This window comes from Microplitis demolitor, chromosome 8 (assembly GCF_026212275.2).
Source record: "Microplitis demolitor isolate Queensland-Clemson2020A chromosome 8, iyMicDemo2.1a, whole genome shotgun sequence".
NCBI classification, from domain to species: domain Eukaryota; kingdom Metazoa; phylum Arthropoda; class Insecta; order Hymenoptera; family Braconidae; genus Microplitis; species Microplitis demolitor.
This window is the reverse complement of record NC_068552.1, coordinates 12116897-12135868: the sequence shown is the minus strand read 5'-3', so window position 1 is coordinate 12135868 and position 18972 is coordinate 12116897. Positions and strand designations below refer to the sequence as shown.

The 18972-nt window shown below is 27.3% G+C and overlaps 1 protein-coding gene across 2 annotated transcripts in view; it reads right to left on the bottom strand.

Annotated features, from left to right (window-relative positions):
- Window positions 1-18972, bottom strand: part of LOC103578992 (microtubule-associated protein Jupiter) — a 32942-nt gene that overhangs the window by 13522 nt on the left and 448 nt on the right. Inside the window, exon 1 of one of the 2 annotated variants that reach the window (XM_014443608.2) lies at window positions 14308-14723. The exons of the other annotated variant lie outside the window; for it this stretch is intronic. Coding sequence (XP_014299094.1) covers window positions 14308-14348 — 41 coding nt within the window. The 5' untranslated portion in view covers window positions 14349-14723. Of the gene's footprint in view, window positions 1-14307; window positions 14724-18972 lie in introns of those variants that run through there. 2 annotated transcript variants of the gene reach the window in all.

The window sequence follows — 18972 nt, the reverse complement described above, 5'->3', positions numbered from 1 at the left end:
TTGTATATAGATCTTATAATTTCTGTATGACGAATAGAAGTGAAAGCTACTGTAACTATCATTTTTTTAAAAACTTTTTTTTATAGAAACATCCACTGCACGTAGAGAGCAACCTAGAGATCTGTCTAGCTACGCTTGACCGGAACGACTTGGCGCTCGAATGAGCAAAGTCATCTCTACTGCGACCTGTGGGATATATACAACATATTTTTATACCAAGCACAACCTTTAAATCAGTGTCTGCGAGTGAATATCACTGATAAAAGATCATAGATAATACTTAGGTAGGGTAAAAAAAGATTATACACATGAAGGTTTGGCGAAAGTTTCTAATTAATTTACGAGCTAAAAGATTAATCGTTGAGGTTAATTTTTTTTTACTTTATAATTAAAAAAAAAAAAGTTTAATTAAATTGTTTTAATAAATATAAATTTCATTTTAATTAATAAATGGAAATATAATTCAAACTAGTTGTTTAACAAATTATTATTGATTTTTTGTGTATAAAACTGGAGATAAATATCACTAATAAATTATTAAGTTAATAAAAATATATTTATTATATGTAATTTTAAACATTAAAAAAAAAGTTATATAAGCAAAGTTATCAATAATATATAGTTAATTTTTTTTTTTAAATTTGATTGATAGTTATATATTTTTGTTGCCTTTAAAACTGTGTTAACAAAAAAAAGAAGATTGAAATCATGAAAAAAAAAAAAAAAAAAAAAAAAAGGAAAAGGAAAAGGAAACTCAGATATTACGCAACGTAACTACAAAATCATAATCCAGTGAAGCATGAGGCGATGAACGTCGTATTAATGATGATCATCATAACTCGTAAGTTGTCGAGATGGCGGAAACTTTTTGCTTGAGATGAGACAGTTGCCTCGGGTATACATTCAACTGATTCTTGTGGTAAGAAACCACAAGTGTGGCTTTGAACATAATGATTAAAGTACGATCGACTTGAACATTATTTATATCTTTTATCTTATATATATATATATATATATATATATATATATATATATATATATATATATATATATATATATATATATATATATAGATCGGGTGAAGAATAATCCTTTGAGAAATTGTCTTGGGCAAACATGCTTTTGCTTTAACTCTTTTTTATACATATTTTTCCTTTACTGCAAAATATAACTCAAGTCTTACAGACTTTATGCAGCAGATTGTTTAAAGAATGTTTATCAAACATACCACCATGTGGTCCGTTGAAATTAACTTTCTTTAGCAACCATTAACATCACTAACTGTTTGAGTTTTGAAATTTATTTTTATAATCTATACTCTTTGGTATAGAGTAAAGTATATATAAAGCTGATGGATGTATAGTGCCATTGTATCTTAAATTTTGTGTATATATATATATATATATATATATATAAGTTAAAGCAGAGAAAAAAAAAATTGATTGACATGATGTTCATTTGTTGACGTTTATTTTCACTTATTTAACGTATGGTGACAACAAAGAAATTCGATTCTTGACGAGTCAAGGAATTACGCTTGGTGACACCAACCAGTCGAACAACAACTCAACAGTATCGTCACCGTCGCCGCAATACCGCTTTTGCACTGACACAGGAAGAAATGGATCGCTGAATAACCTTGAAGAATCAAGGAATAATAATAATAATAATAATAATAATAAGGGACAATAGAAGTCAATGCAATTGACATCCGGTTAAATATTTTTTGTCACACGATAAAGAACTGTCAAAATTAAATATCTAATTTTGTTGTTCTGATATAAAAAATAAAATAATACATATAATTTAATGTTATCCAATGTATGATTATTATTAAGACAAACGAAATTGAGGCCAAGCCTTTGATTTTCATTAACCTTCAAACCGAAAGATTATGTCGCAGATTCTTATACACGTGAACGTGGGTGTAGATTAATCATATAGTTAAAAAATAAACATATTTGAAATTATTGATGCAGAATTCATTTATCAATATTATCATATATTTCAATTTATTTGCAACTAATTTTATCATAGATTTTGTGGAGATATGTAGATTTATTATAATGGAGTAACTAAAAAAATAAGTTTAATATACGTGACGTCAGAAAGTGTTCTAGATTTTTTTAAAGAGCGGTCTTGTATAGAGCTACGGATTCTGCACATTTTCCGGTACTTTAGATGAGAGTGAGTCCGCCCAGAAGCAGCTATACCCAGCTTAAAATCGATAGAAACGACATTGCAGGGACTGCAGTACGCGGCGAGGAAGAGCAAGAGGTGATGAAGTTTCTTTATCCATTGTATGTAGGTGAAATATTTAAGGTTATAAATATAATAAAATTTATTTAAAAATAAATTATTCATTTATATTTTATATTACGTCTTCAAGTATCTTTTGAAGGTGTTGCAGAAAACATTTAAGACAAATGAAGCTTCGATGTTATATATTGATAAATATAAATAGTAAGAAATTCAATAGATATCTATAATTTTTTTTTATTGTCGCATGAGAAAGCTTCATGAGAGTTGATCAAGCGACGTTTCCGACGAAGATCGATCGTCAGGTCGTTCTGATCTACTTGTGGTCAGGTGGAATTTCATCTGCCCTCGACTCATCTGTCAAGACTTCTCTTCTTTGTACGTAGCACATTTTAAGATCAAGGATATCTACCAATGCTAGGTAGTAACTACAATTTCAATACTGCAACTAATGATGACGTTAACAAACAAAACCAGTGTGAGTACAATTTAACTCCCGTTGAGATTTTATTAGATTGAGCAGCAAGTTATTTTCAATCAGAAATTTAAACTGTGTACGAAAAATAAAAAGACACTTTTACATCTAACGGATATAATAAATGAAAGAAAGAATACGATTCAAAAGCCTGCCTATTGTGATTGGAGAATAGAAAGTTATCTGTGAAACGGTGAAAAGGTGAAAATAAAACAGATTAGATTGTAACAACTGATCTAGCTCTTTAGCTGATTGGATTGAACAATGAATAGAAATAATAATAAGAATAAAAAAGAAAAAAAAACTAACTAAAAATTTAAATTATGTTGATCAGCAAACGTGTTAAGTCAGGCGTGAATACAAACTATTCAATCAATCGATGATTAGTCTGTTTCCTTTGTTTTCCTTTCTCTTATATTATTATATATGTATACAATTTAATTTATATATTATTCAATTGATACGACATGAAATTTTTCGCTATTTTCTATTACATCTGTAATATCCGATATCTTTAATTTCATATTTTTTCAACTTCCCGCTAAGAAAATCGACGATTTCCGAAAAATTCGGGGTTATTGTTTTCACCCCGATTTGCGAAAATCGAAATTTCATCAGAAGTCGACGTTTTGAGGTCCTAGGAAGCTATTCTAACTATTTTTAGAATAATGTCCGTGTCCGCGCGCGCATGTGTGTGTAAGCTCCATATAACTTTTTAATTAAGTATTAGATTTGAATAGTTTTGGTGGCAATCGACAGAGCTTGCTAACCATCAATTTTCCTGTAAATTTTACATTAATTGGTTGAATAGACTTGATGGTATATAAAATAAACTGTTACGTCCCTGTAATATTTTATTGATTAAATTAAATTAATTATTTTTAATAAACTAATTTTATGCAATGTAACAGAAATCGGTTACGGTAAGAGAGCCGCCGTAGCTCGCGGGAAGTCTAAGCAAATGACTGCATGAGACCCGGGCCGGGACGACGATTCTCTCACAGGGAACCTGAGATGCAGCGTCAACATTTTGTCAACTCTGTTGGCTTTATTATATTTTTATAATGTCAAAATAGTCAGTTTTGGGAGAGCTCATGGAGCTCGAACCTGCATTCTCCATAATTAATAATCACCACAATTTAACGACGCCAAACCTGGATTGAATTTAATAATTAAAAATTATTTTTTTATTTTTAATTAATTTGAGGTAATTTCCTAAAACGTAACAAAACAAAAAAAAATTTTTTTTTAATTTTTTCAAAATTTCTAAAAAAACGATTCGATCGATCAACTCCAAAGTCTAATCATCTCTAAAACTTGATGAAACGCGTCGAATGCCGCAAGAGCCGTCTCAATCGGATAATTCGTTTGAGAGATATCACGGGCGATAGAAATGGTAAAAAACCGATTTTTGCGAATATCTTTAAAACAACTCAACCAAACAATTCTAAAATCTGATCAGCTTTAGAATTCAACAAAATGCGTCAACTGCCTCCTCAACCATCAAAATCGCTAATTCATTCGCGAGATATTGTTGAAGAAATAAATGGTATAAAACGTTTTTTTCCGAAAACGGCATACAAAAGTATTTTTGAGCTCGAAGAGCTCGAAAATGTATTCACAACGATGTTTTCGAGCTTAAGGAGCTCGCAAACAGTGGAAAGTTTTGGGGCTGGCCCGCAGGGTCAACCAATAGACCGATTTTTTAAAATTCGTATAATATTTAACTATGTATTGAACAAAAAAAAACTAGATATATATATATATATGTGTGTGTGTGTGTGTTTTTGAATATAATTTAATCTCAATAATTTAAATTATCAATCAAGGGCGGTCGATTTTTAAAATATGAATAAAAAAATAATTTAATAATAAACATAAAGTTGAGTGTTTAAGTTATGTAATAAAATATGACTCATATTATTTTAAATGTTTTGTAAATATACGTTAAATTATTGCGTGACGTTTATCGTTGAATGTGAGCTCAAAGAAACTTCTTTGAGTGTAATTCTCACGAGCAGTAAAACCTTAAGTCTATTTTTCAGTATAGCTCTGTTCTGACCATTTATAAATGTTCAAGTACGCAGAGGATTTATAGAATGCATCTGACTGAGATAGTTCTTTTTTTTTTTTTTTTTTTTTTTTTTTTTTTTAAACAGTTTGTGTGGTTCACTGACTTGATATTCAATAAGTACAACACAACAACAATAAAAATAATATCGGTATCAACAATAACAATAGCTACTACTAAACTACAATCACAGTAACAAATAATATAAAGTTAAAATTGGTTTTGATAAAGTTGATAATTCCGAAACTAAGCAATATTTTCAATGACGTGAGAGAAGCTTTCACATCAAACGACTATTTGCGTGATGTACTTTGGCATTATTGCATTAATCACCTTGTAACACGCATCACATTGGACGGAAGAAAATAACAGATAATGAAAGATGAAGAAAGAGAGATGAATAAAAAGATATCAGTTGAATGGTGTAAAGATTGGTCCGTTTATTATATTTCCGTGCTCAGTTTAATCCAGGAAATGCCACCCAATTATTTTATTTTACTTTTTTTATTTAGTGACCCTCTTTTGTACTTTTCTCATATCACAACAATCATTTGCCCAATTAAATACCGTTGTAAAATTATAAATTAATTTTTTTTTCATTATATGTATTATATTTTTTAGAAATTCTAGCTCTAAAAACATGTACAAATCATTATTATGTGAAAATTTACTTACTCGGAAATGAATATGTATTATTATTATTATTTTTTTTTTTTACGAACCATAATTAAAGGTGAAAAAATGATTTAATTATATATAATAATATTAAAATCATCATAATTAAATAATTCTTATTGATTTTAATCTCTAGTTAAATATAATATGGTTTATTAAAAGTAAAAAAAAAAGTTTTTAGAGCATAAAAAATATCTTTTATGTCATTATTTTGACGATAAAAAAAATAATTAATGATGAAAATTATTTTAATTATTTGACATTAATTTTTAGTGAAAAAATAATTTTTATAATGACGAAAAAAAAATTTTTTAAATATTCATTATATTTTCAAGCTCTATATTTTTTTATGAAATTTGATTGTAAAGTTTGAATAAGATCAATTAAAAATAAAAAATAAAAATGAAAATAAGTAGAGCATAAAAAAATAGCTGGACGTTACTAATGAGGCTTATATATTATCAAAATTAAGAAGCCATGTAGTTTCTATTGTATATTTTTTTTTTCTGTCAAACACGGTAGTCTTTAATACATAAAGTGTATTTTGAAATAAATCAAAAAAATAACTTTAAAAAAGGATAATATATTAAATATTTATACGTATAATGATTTTCTCCTGGATCAAATTTTTTTTTTGTACGTTAAATATAAGCTTATATACTATGATGACTAACAAAATACGTATCCATACAATCATTAAATGATTTTTTTTTTCTGCTTTCGCTACGAAGTTAGAGCAACGAAACAACATGTCCATCCATCTGGTGTTGTAGTAGTTATATTATACATTAACAAGACTTACTGCATGCATGCTGATGCATTAGATTAATAAAATGAATAGTCAAGTAGACACAATATTAATTATCACACGGATCGATTCTAATCCCATTGACAACGACAAAATCGTGCGTTTATTCATTCTTTGTTTATATTCAACAGTGAAGAATTGCAGAAATTAAATAAACAGTAGAATGCGATAATTGAGGATAATTTTATTCTGAACACATGAAGTGCTAAACGTTTGAAAAAAAAAATTTTTTCAACTAATTATATAGAAAAGATTAATTGAAAATGTATATGTGTATGTATATAGATAGTAACTTTATTGCTAATCTCAGCAGACACTCATACGATTTCTACCGTCAATGACCAAGCAGAAAATCACTAGACCAAGAAAATATTTTTTAACTAAAAAAGAAACCATCGAGAATGATTTTTACTCTTGATTAATTGTCATGGATAGTTCAATGACACGAGCTAAATTTCAACGTTTAAATCTAATATTTTTTTATAATCTACTTAATTGATTTAACATGGTTGAATTATAATTATACCGTTACAATGTAAGTAAAAATATATTTTAGGTATTATAATGAGTAAAAACTTAGTAATAGCATGAAGAAAATAATGAGTCTTCTTGATTTTTAAATTAAATTTTTTACAGCTAAATTAGAATCTACGATTTGTTTTTTTATGACATTTACTAAATTAAAGTTAAAAAATAAATGAAAAATATCTTAAATTAAAGTAATTTTCGTATATAATCTTTTATGAAACGATGAAAAGTTTTAAGTGGCACGGTGCCAGGCTACATCACAAACGTGCAGACGTAAATCCGGAAATAGGTGGTTCTATCTCCCGTCTGCTCTCTCGCGTCTCTGGTTATGTGTAATTACGGGAACCCTCGGGTACATCCTTTTATTCCTTCTCTTTTCTTATTCGTTGTCGTGCATTAACCGTGTAAGGAACGTGCGCGTTCTAGTCGTTGCGTCCGCGCGTTACGTGGTTTTCTTTTAGATTTGATGAGATGAAGGCAAAGAATGCTTGGTGATGTTCATGATGATAATAATAATAATGATAATGATGATGATGACTATGATGAAATTGATCATCGACTCGATATTTTGATACTAGTAGGATCGCAATATTTTAATAGTCTTGTTGGAAAATATGCAGTAATTAATAGTGACCAGTGTAATAATGTAAAAGCTAGAGTATACGGACTGCTACTAAGATTATTATTACTTGTTGTTGAGTATCGTTACACACAGGATGCAAGAAAAAAATGATGCAACGATAATAATCTTATTAGAAACGAGTCCCGCTCCATTAAGTCACTGAGGAAGTTGAGTTTGTACAAGCCTGCCACTTGGAAATTGCAATGCGTTTCCGCGAATTTTCGATGACATCCGTCTTTGATTTTATTAACTATCTTTTTTTTTTTTTCTATAATATCCCGATCATATTTAACAATGTTGAGTTTAATACTAAATAAATTTTTTTTTTTTTCAAGATAAGAAATTTCGATGATAATGTATACGACATAGTTTACATTGTATAAATATTTTCATGAAAAAAATGTCAATATATATATTTTATCAAGTCGCAGACTCATATATCATAGAAACATGAATTAGTTCGATGAATCACATCACAACAGTCAGTGAGACACGACTAAGGTCTCGAGCGAATCTTCTCATCGTATTAAAAGTGTGTAATCGATGTTTGCACCTTTGAGGTCAACGAACCGATATATTAAACTTGCAAGTTAACTTGCTGCTGTTTCTATCATATATATACGTATACATATGTACAAATGCCAAGGAATTATTTATCGGCCAACAGTTGGCATCAAGCTGAAGTTAAGAAACTCAAGCAAGCGTTAGCTCTCTCACAGATAATAATCAATAAAAAAGATGCTACGTTCCTTACTTTACCTTCTTTAACGTAAACTCTTAAATATTTTGATAATAAATATCAATAATTACTCACAAGAAGTAAAGTTCTAGATACTTACATTAATATTGCTAACAAATACATAAACCAATCATTTTTATCATTATCTGCATCTGCCGCTACTGACACACATTGATATATATATATATATATATATATATATATATATATATATATATATAAATGTATCATATCATTACTGAGATGCATTTATTAGATACTGATGAATCGAGATGTACTTACCTAAAACAAACAAAAAAATTAATTATTAGTATATATTATAAGTAAAAAAATTTATAAATTTATATATAATCGTTTTAAGTGAAAGTTATTTAATACATAAAAAAACAAGAAAGCATTTTTTTTACAACCATAAAAATTAAACAAAAGTCCGTTTGTATGATTTTTAAACTGTCAAGACAGCCTTTTTATTTTTATGCTTAAAAAAAAAAAAAACGACAGGGAAACACGTTAATTCTCACCTAGCAAGAAATCATGAATGCGTGAAAGAAATAAGAGAAGTTTTAACACAACGACGCAGTAATATATGAATATATGTGTATCTATCCTTTGCATTGTTTTTTTATCCCACCCTCTCTCTTTTGTGAATAAACTGAAGAGATTCATTGAGGACATAAATGTAAGAATGAAAGAAATAACATTTTTAAAAAAATGATAAATGAAGAAAAACTTGACACGATGGTCGCACACATTAACGAGTTTGCGCTATATTCAATCTCACACGGGTACAAATTATGTCCAGTTATGTAGTTCATGTGTGCTGTAATGTCTCGCGTTATAATAACCTGATATGGAAATATCTTTCGTAATAATTTTTATTTATACATTCACATGGTATAGTAAGTGATAATGATATATAACTAATGCTATTTAAAATAAAAAATAATTTATTTAAATTATAGGTTTCATAATTTTTTAGGAAAAAATATTACTCATTTAATAGGTTAATGTTCCTTTATAAAGACATAATTTTAGATCACATATTTAATCGGACAATTGTATAGTGCCAGAAATTTAAGATTTCTCATTTTATTGTACTAAACTCTCGATGCGTTACGAACTGAGTTTAATTAGGAAGAGCATCTTCAGGTCAGGTTCTCCATAAAGACTTGTTAAGATTTAATATTATATTGTTTTAGATAAATGGAGACAGTTAATTTTTATGAGAGTCATTAATCATCTTGCTACTTAATGTAATTAAAGAAAAAATTGAGAGTTCATATTATGTACGTATATTAAGAAAAAGTATTCATTAAACGTTTACATAATTAATCATTTTTGAATCATTCACTTAGTCTGTTTTATTTTATTATTATAAATAAATAATAAAATTGAAAGTATAAATTTTTCGTATTATTTAAAAAATCTTTTTTTGTTTTTTTATTTCTTTCTTTTATTAAATAGATATAATAGAATAAATTTTATGAACATATTTTATTCAATACAAATAATAAAATTTATAATTTAAGTTTAAATATATTAAAGTATATAGGTGTAATAGTAATTTAGATGATTGCTGATAATTAAGTTTTTTTTAATCTTATGGAAATTAAATATCCCCAGTGGTGAAAACATTTACCGTTTTTGCAAAAAAAGGACAGAAATAAAATACTTAAAATTAACGTTAAGGAATAATGTAAGTATGAGACAAGAAGAGGGAACATTAAAAATGAGAAGACGGCGAAAAATCGTATGCACACCGAAGCATGATTCCGGCTACTGGTACTTATATATATAAACCCAACGAGGTATCTTTCGCGCTCCTTTCCACGCGCATTAATTCTCGGGCCCGTTCAGCGAGAATTTTATCACGTATACAACTATGTGTGAGCACGTGAGATCCATCATAGACACGTCAGGAAGCTTACAGAAAAGCACGCAGTCGCAGGGTCCCGTGAAGGGTATGACAACATGTAGAAATTTTTTTAAATTGAGCCATATGAGGAGTGTATATAAAAAAGTTGATAATTATTCACTTAAGACAAGATATATAACTTGTTCAATCCACTATACTAATTCAATTAATTTAAAACTATAAATAAAGTCCTTTTAACCTTTACCGTCACCTCAATTTATTAACTATGTATTTATTTACTACAATTTAACATATGTGTGACGTCAAGTAAATTACGATATGAATTATTTAAAAAAAAGAGGAAAATATTTAATTTTATAGGAAAAATGTTTCAACATGTTTCTGCTTAGGATGAGCATCTGGAAGAGATCATTATAGTTGAAGAAAAATAAACAAGTTAATGATTTAAATGAAGTACAAAGCTTTAAGAAAGAGCTTTTTATAAGAGGGAAGTCGTCGGTTGCAATTGGACATCAGACAGTATATTTAATGATTGCAGATTCGAATTAAATTTAATATACTTCATTTATTGTTATAAATTACAATTTATACTGATAATGAAAATAAAAATGAACAATATAAATAGTTGAGTAAATTCTCAGACTATGAAAACAGACGATTTAATTTGAGTCACTTTTCACTGGGTACTTAATAAGATCAATGATAAAATACCAAGAGAAATACCTTTAATTTATCAAGCAAAGACCAAATTATTTCCGGGTTGTGAATAATCACTCAACGTCCTCGTTTACTTACATGATAATCATATCTTTTAAAAGATTAAATCAAATTTATTAATGAAAAGGACATAATATAAACACGATTTTATGTTAATTAATTAATTAATTTAAAAAGTTATTTATTTTCACTAATTGAAAGATAAAAAAAATTAGGGTGACATTAATACTTTAATTAAAATTCAAATAAATAAATAATGAATGAAACAAACTTGTTTATGAATATAATTAACCCCCATTAGCCTCCATGAATATGTCAAATGTCAGAAATTAAATTTTTCATTTAAAAAAATTAATTGTAATTATGATTGAATGATAAATTTATCAAAATTGTGTATGATTAATTTTGATCAATAAATCAACTGTCTTATATTTGACAAAATTATGTTAATGATACAGGATTATGAATTATAACAAAAAATGTTGAGATAATCACAAACACCAAAACTTCATGGTACTCTAGATGTAAATTTGTGTGGGTAGAACTTGTTCACATTATCAAAAAGAAAGTACACGTTTGTTGAGTCATTGGGTGCAGCATATGTATATATATATATATATGCACTTACATCAAATTATATAGAGAAGATATTGTTAAAACTTATTGTTATCTACTTATTAATATTTTGAAATGAAATAAATTTATAAAATAATTATCATCAGCGATCCTTGAAACTAAAAATTGTCTACAGGTTACTAGAGAAGCTCTCAATTGAAGTATACGAACAATTTTAGTGATAAAGACAATATGTTTAACGAAATTGCTCACAGTTATCATGAATATAGTGTATGACTTTTAACGTCTGCACTTATGCGGCAAATCAAACAGTACTAACCACGTATTTCCTCATTACGTGCACAGTTAACCGGGTGTGGCGTATGATAGTAAAATTCTCATGGCTCAGAATGTATAAATGTCTTCTTGTATATAGTTTTACAAAGAACAAAGAAAAAGAATTCATTAAAAAATAAAAAATTTTAAGTGATTTAATGAAATGTTTGTTCTTCTTGGAAATAAGTTTAACGAGAAACGAGTTTCAAAAAAAAATAAAATAAAAAATTGTAAAGAAATGTAAAAGAGGCATTATCATTAAATAATTACCCAGAAAAACCGCTTTTGGGTATATCTTCGTAAAAGTAAGCCTCAAGACATGTGACTTATATTATCATAAAATAGCGGACATACAAGTACAGTCATCCGTGAAAATACTAACAAAACAGTAATAAAAATGATAATAATTTTAAAAAAAAATTTATTACAGTAGTGAATGTATCATATAGATCGGTATAAGTAAACGTCGTAGTTCAAAAAATTAGAGTAATAATAAAGTATCCGAGACGAATGCAAATTTGATTTAATGTATGTTATTTTACATGCGACTGGCATATTATTGATATACACATACACACATGTATATATATATATATATATATATAAGAAACCACCATAAACAAATCTAAGTAGCAATCAATCGCTGATTAACGGACTGTGCCAATTACATTTTATTTAACTCTTTCGTGCATGGACAGCTTAAATTGTCTTGTCATATTTTTAAATTGTTATGTACCTAAATAAGTAAATAAATATACATTATGTATTTAAGTATATAAATATATTTTTTTTATTAAAAAATGTATACCCAAGAAAAATGATTTATTTTATAATTTATAAATTGAGTCTATTGATAAATGAAACATATTATTTAAATTGTGAGCAAATGTAAAAAAGTGAGATTAAATAATTTATTTAAAACGAGTTTAAACATCAGCATTGCCATTTTTGTGTATACGTCTTTTACTCTTATTTAAACTTGGCATTAGCCTTGAAATCATATCTCGAGTATAAATATATCTATTACTTCTTGGATTCCTTTTGCCTTCTTAGACATTTTATTTTATATATGTATGTATAGCACTTAACTTTAGTGTTTGGTATATTTCAAGACTACTGAGTTATCACGAATATAAAGTAAAAAAAAAATTTGAATAAATTAAATCTTGAACTACTTTAAGTGAGTAATTTATACTCGATAATTGTAAATAGTTAAAAGTCTTCAATAACGATATAACCAGAGTTGTGATAATTCGAGGAAATGATATAAAATCATAATATATTATTATTAATTGTTGTTGTAATTACTCATAATTTTAATTAATTCATAGTGCCGCTCATTAATTTTATTAAAAACTTATTATTAGAAGGAAACTGTTAATTGCTGATAAAAAAAACTACAGTTAAGTTTTTTTAATTCTTAATTTTTTTTTTATGAAAGATAAAAAAAAACAATTAGAAAGAAGATTGTTTTTTTTTTTTCTTTTTAAATTAATTTTTCTCTAAATCAATTGACAAAAATAAATTATAATAATTGACAGACTGTATAAAAATATTAATTGTTTGTTTTTGCGGTCTGGGCATTAAAGAATGCATGAGAAATATATACTTGCACATTCACAGACAGAAATGAATGGTTGTAGAATTGGTGAGACAAGAATCGACATTTAGCTAACTGAACAATGAGATCTAACACGCGACTTTATACACAAGCTTTATAATTCATTTCATCTATAATATATATATATATATATATATATATATATATATATATATATATATATATATGTATGTATGTATATATGTATATATAGCATAATATACTTAATTTACAACGTGCAAATGACTTATCGATTGGTACAAACTCGCGTGTTTACACTTGTCTTTCTCCACCATTAAGCTTAACTTTGTGATGAGGTCATTCCACTATTCTCTCTATTACAAATCAACTATTTTAAATTTACATTAAATCTTAACCAATAAAATTATGTCTCATTCTTAATTTTATAATTAATTTTTATCATTTTTACGAATATATTTATTTTGTCACGAAGTTATAAAATTTGACAATTACAATCGTTGAATAATTATATTAAAGATCACTAAGGCGAGAGAAAAGTTGGAAGAATTTAATGAAATTATAAATATAATTGAAAATTTTCATTCGAATTTTTATTATAAAAAAATAGAATAGAAAAGAAAAGAAAAACACAGAATGGTTTAGTGAAACACTAGACAATGATTTGAATAAAAGAAAAAAAAATTTTTTAAGATGAAAATTTTCTATTCCCAAGGATGAATTTAATGCATGAACGAGTATATCGACAGCCAGCAGCTAATGTAAGAGACGAGATAACTCGTTTAACCCTTTTAACCTGTAGAATTAACAAGCCGGTGCTTCCGGCACGCGAGATCCTGTCACGAATTCTTCTTGGAGTGTGCCACTGATTTCTCGATTCTAATGCATCCATCTCTTTACTCACCGTGTCATTAATTATGATTAACAAATATAATTCACAATAAATCAGCTAACTGTATTAAATGATTCATTTGATACGACATTTAACTTCATATTTACTAAATTAAATTTTGAATAATTAACAAAAATTCGCGGCAATTATATGAAACAAAGAGATTTCGACGAACCTGGTTTTAAACCTCTGCGTGTCATCTTGTCCAGCCCACATTCTCACTCGGAAGCTCAAGAATAAGATTATTACTCAAGAGGAAGAATCAGAACAAAAGTACTAGCTTAGTTCTCTTTCACCCTTATTCTTAATTTAGTTGTCTTATTCTTATACTTTTGCTTCTGCTTCTCCTTCTAATTGTACTTCTTTATTCTCTCCTTTAAAAGTTCACGAACTCTACCGGCACTTTTTCACTTCAGATGCAGCACGCGATCAGGTCAAAAGGTTTTCTTCTTCACTTACAACTTTTTTTGTTTTAAAATAAAAATAATATTTATTTATAAATAATAACTTCAATCTACTCAGAGCAAAATTGTCAGTTGTAAGAACTTCTTATACCAGAGTTTGAAAGATACTGACCGGTTGAAAGAGACACCCGTGCGTGGTACAACTAGTGTGGTGTAGTCACCAAAGGGGCACCAGAGATCTTTCTTGTATCTTGTACTCTGGTGTGTGTATTATATCGCGTGGTCGTGCGTCGCGAGAGTTGAGTTAAGTTAATGTGTATAAGTGTCGAGTCCTCCATGCATATATTTTTCTCTTGCTCTTTCATTCTATTTTATTTCATTTCTTCTCGCCTCTCACAACATCCAATCGTTTCATGCTGCAAGCTATCATATGACGGATTACAGACTTGTTTTACTCTTCATCTCTGTTAGTCATTATTGTAAGCGGGAAGTTCAAAACTCAAATATTTTTTTAACTTTCCAATAATAAAATTTTAAATTAAAAAAAAAAAAAGAAGTTATTTACAATTATTTTTATATCCCTAATTATGATTGTTTACGATTAAATAATTTAGATTTATTAATTTCAACAGATTTATTTAGTTACTTTAGTATTATTCTGCGAAAAGATAGTTTAGTTGTGATGTATTGAAGGTAAAATTTAATTAAAAAAAAAAAAAAAAAAAAAAAAAAGAAAAGTTTTATTGGGATTCGAATCGTATTGCTGCGTAGGCATGAATCGTAGGTGTGCCTCCAGACGGGAAGTGGCAACCAATGGGTTATTTTCCAGAAGCTTTGTCATGGAACCAGACCTTTACTCGAGGCCCTCGAGGCAATAGCCTTAGCTTCATATAAAATCAAATATGGTATAGGTAATGTGTTCTTATATATTACATGCCGATGAATAAAAAGATAATCACGTCGATAAATTTCATGACTTGAATTTATAAATGACAATCGATATTCAATTTTATCACATGTCAATCAGTCTTGTGTCATATTATTTTTTATTTTTACTTCTGTTTGTTTTATTATTTATATTTTGTTTCATAAACATAAAACAATCAATACATTAATATATTTAAACAATTGAACACAATGTGACTGATGTTTAGACAATAGGATAATTTAATTTTTTTAAATAACTTTTATTAGATTAAAATTACTACTATTATTATTATTTTGCGAAGGTCATTTTTTCTTTTTCATATTGTTTTTGTATTATTACAAAAAGTGTTATTGAATGAAGTGCAACTTAATCGCATGGTATAAGTTTCTTCTACTTGAAAAACTTTAAAAAATCTTCTGAAGTGAAAAAATAAAATATAAAAACATATTATTGAAGTATCTTCGTAGAATCGTATTATCTGCAGGCTGAAGTTAAGAAAATTTTATGTATAAAACAATATAGGGTTATGAACAACTAAAAAATTCACGCTTTAATATTATAATGATGATAATAAAAACAAGCTCGTAAACATACCATTTTATCTTTTATCCTTTATACTTTTATTTTACTTTTCATTTTTCTTTTTTTTTTTTTTTTAATTTTTATGCACTTCAAATCTAAGCTGAGTTATTTAAAGTAAAAAAGTAGTAGAATTATGAAAAAAATTATCATTAAAAGAAATCAATTGACATTAAGTAAATGGAGTATTTTTTGTTGTTATCAAGTTTAGATATACCAAATTGTCATCCCGGAAGTAGAGGTTTTCAACTTAATATGGAATAATCCACCGTTATATTTGTTATTAAAAAAATCTTTGCAATAAACAACTCAGTTGATTTATTACTAATAAAACTTTCAAATAAATTGAGATTATAAATATAGATCAAATTAAAAATAGGTAAAATATTGCTTCGGAATTTCACACTACATGTAAGCATATAATTTATTTTCTACAAGTTAATTATGAAATTACTCTGTAAATGGTGTTAAAAATAATAACTTTGATGTTGGAAATCAGGTTTACTCAATCAAATATATATTTTTATAGTAAAAAATTGACAAGGCTGTTCATTGCATAGAAAATATCAATTTTTAGTTTAGTTTGTCGACTGAATTGTGCAGATACAGTAGTCAGAGGAATATAATCTCATACACATAACTGAACTAAAAATCGTTCAACCAAATCGATATAGATTATTTGCGTCTTACTTATATCTAACATATATACCTACATTAAATTATATGAAATATTTTATCTATAATTGAAACACTCGTATCTTAATCTCAAGTGAATGTAAATAAATATTTGACATTTATTAATATCAATAAAGTGAACGTATAAAACCAAAAAAATAATTTGATGGTAAAAAAGAAAAAAGCTAATAAAATAATCTTGACTCCATTAATTTTTTTTATTTCTGCTTATTATAAATTATTAGAGCATAATAAAAAAAAAAAAAAAATTAATACAGTCTATGAATTTTTGAAATTTTCAAAAAAAAATTATAATGAAAATAATAAAAATATATGAAGCTAATTTAAAAAAGTGTTGATATTTTATTTAAAACGCCTCGCGCGATCTATCGGTTTTCTCGTGAATCACAATGCGATTCAAACAAACTTTTAGAGTAAAAGCAAATCAACATAACATGATAATATAGTTTTCAATGTATATTACAAACCTAGAGTAATATAAGGTATGAAATGACTAGCTTGTCGGCACTTATTTGTAAAACACGACAGTCTGTCGCGACCACGGTCGCGACAACTCTATTGATTTGTAGCTTTGCTACCGTAAAAACACGTAAAAACATCAGGGAATATAATAGGGATGACTGTCACCCTTCAAAGCTAACTTATCCCTTCGTCCAACTGAAACGTTTTTGTTTCCCTTGCATGGCTTGACCATCTATTACTTATATTTTCCCTTATATATTATTATAAGTATATATATTAAACTATAGTATACCTATATAACTTATTATTATTCACCGTGAAGGTTAAATTTTGAATGGCTGAAGGCCAAGTGCACTGCCTAAAATAGTTATCACTATGCAGGTTCATTCACCTTATCATTAAATTGTTTTAATGAAAGGATAAAAAAGGAATTATAAAATTGATTAGCGTCATATATAGATAGATATTTACTAATTGGAAAGGAAAAGTCGTTTGAAGATTTAAAAATACGCATAGAAGATCAACAGATGGTATTTTAGTTTTTATCGTGGATGTTTTTATACTATAACGAGTTGTTAATAGTTTCTACTTTTTTTAAATTTATATTATAAAGTTTTAATTAATAATTACTAGATTTATACGAATAAAAGAACAACAGGAGATTACTAAGAATTGAGTTAAAACCGAATATTACAGAGCAATCAGAACAGCTGCAACGGGCGTGGACAAAGTCTCCGGTGACTCATTGGCATACAGAAAAAAAAATTCGCAGTTTTTTATTCTTTTCCTTTTTTTTTTTGTTCAAATGCACCTGTTCAATCAACTCATGTAACTTCAACGCAAATTTATGACGATTTTTTTTTTTTTTATTATTGCTAAATGCGAAATTGAAAAGATAACAAAGAAATTATTTGACTATGTTATGATTTAAAACACTAATGACTACTATCAATTAGTATCAATGAATATGCGAGTGTACTTAGTGAATCATTCTGAGCCAAGTTCATTCATTATTTTATTTCCGTACAAATTATTCATTTAATCGCGAAATCATCATAGAATACTACTTTTATTCTTTATTTTTTTTTTTTTTCTATACTAAAACGGAAATTTCTTTTTAGAAAAAAATCATTCATAACAAACCGGAATGTCATTGTACACAACACAATGAAATTTATTGAGTGTGAAAAAATAACAAAATAATAATAAAACGTCGAAAGTATGAAAACAGAGCAAAAAAATTATTTACGGAGGGTTATCCACCCCGAGACTTTGGGGACAACGCCCTCTCAATTCCTAGAATTAAATATAACCTAGACAATTAGCAAAAATATAAATTTATACTCATATACAGTATAATTAATTATTTGTGAATAAGCAACAAAAAACCACGATAACTTATGACCAATTGACTTTATCATAAATTATTGTGAATGTGTTAAAAGAAATGATAAAAATTTATCAACGAGTTTCAATAAATAAAAATTTTTAAAAAAATTAAAAATTAAATACAACTGTGAGAAGACCATAAAAGTGCAAAATCCTGATAGGTATAAGAAGGCGTACAAGATATACCTGGTTATATCCGGTTTGAACTGTTTGTACATGAAAAATAAGCAGTTAGAGAAGCGGAACCTCTTATCTATATTAAGGATTCGCGTTGTCTTAAACAAAGGATCATAAAAAAAGTTCGCAAAGTTATTTAACCGTTACTTAAATTATTATCAATGACAGCCTATATAAATTTTATATTAAATCTGTAAATGTAAAT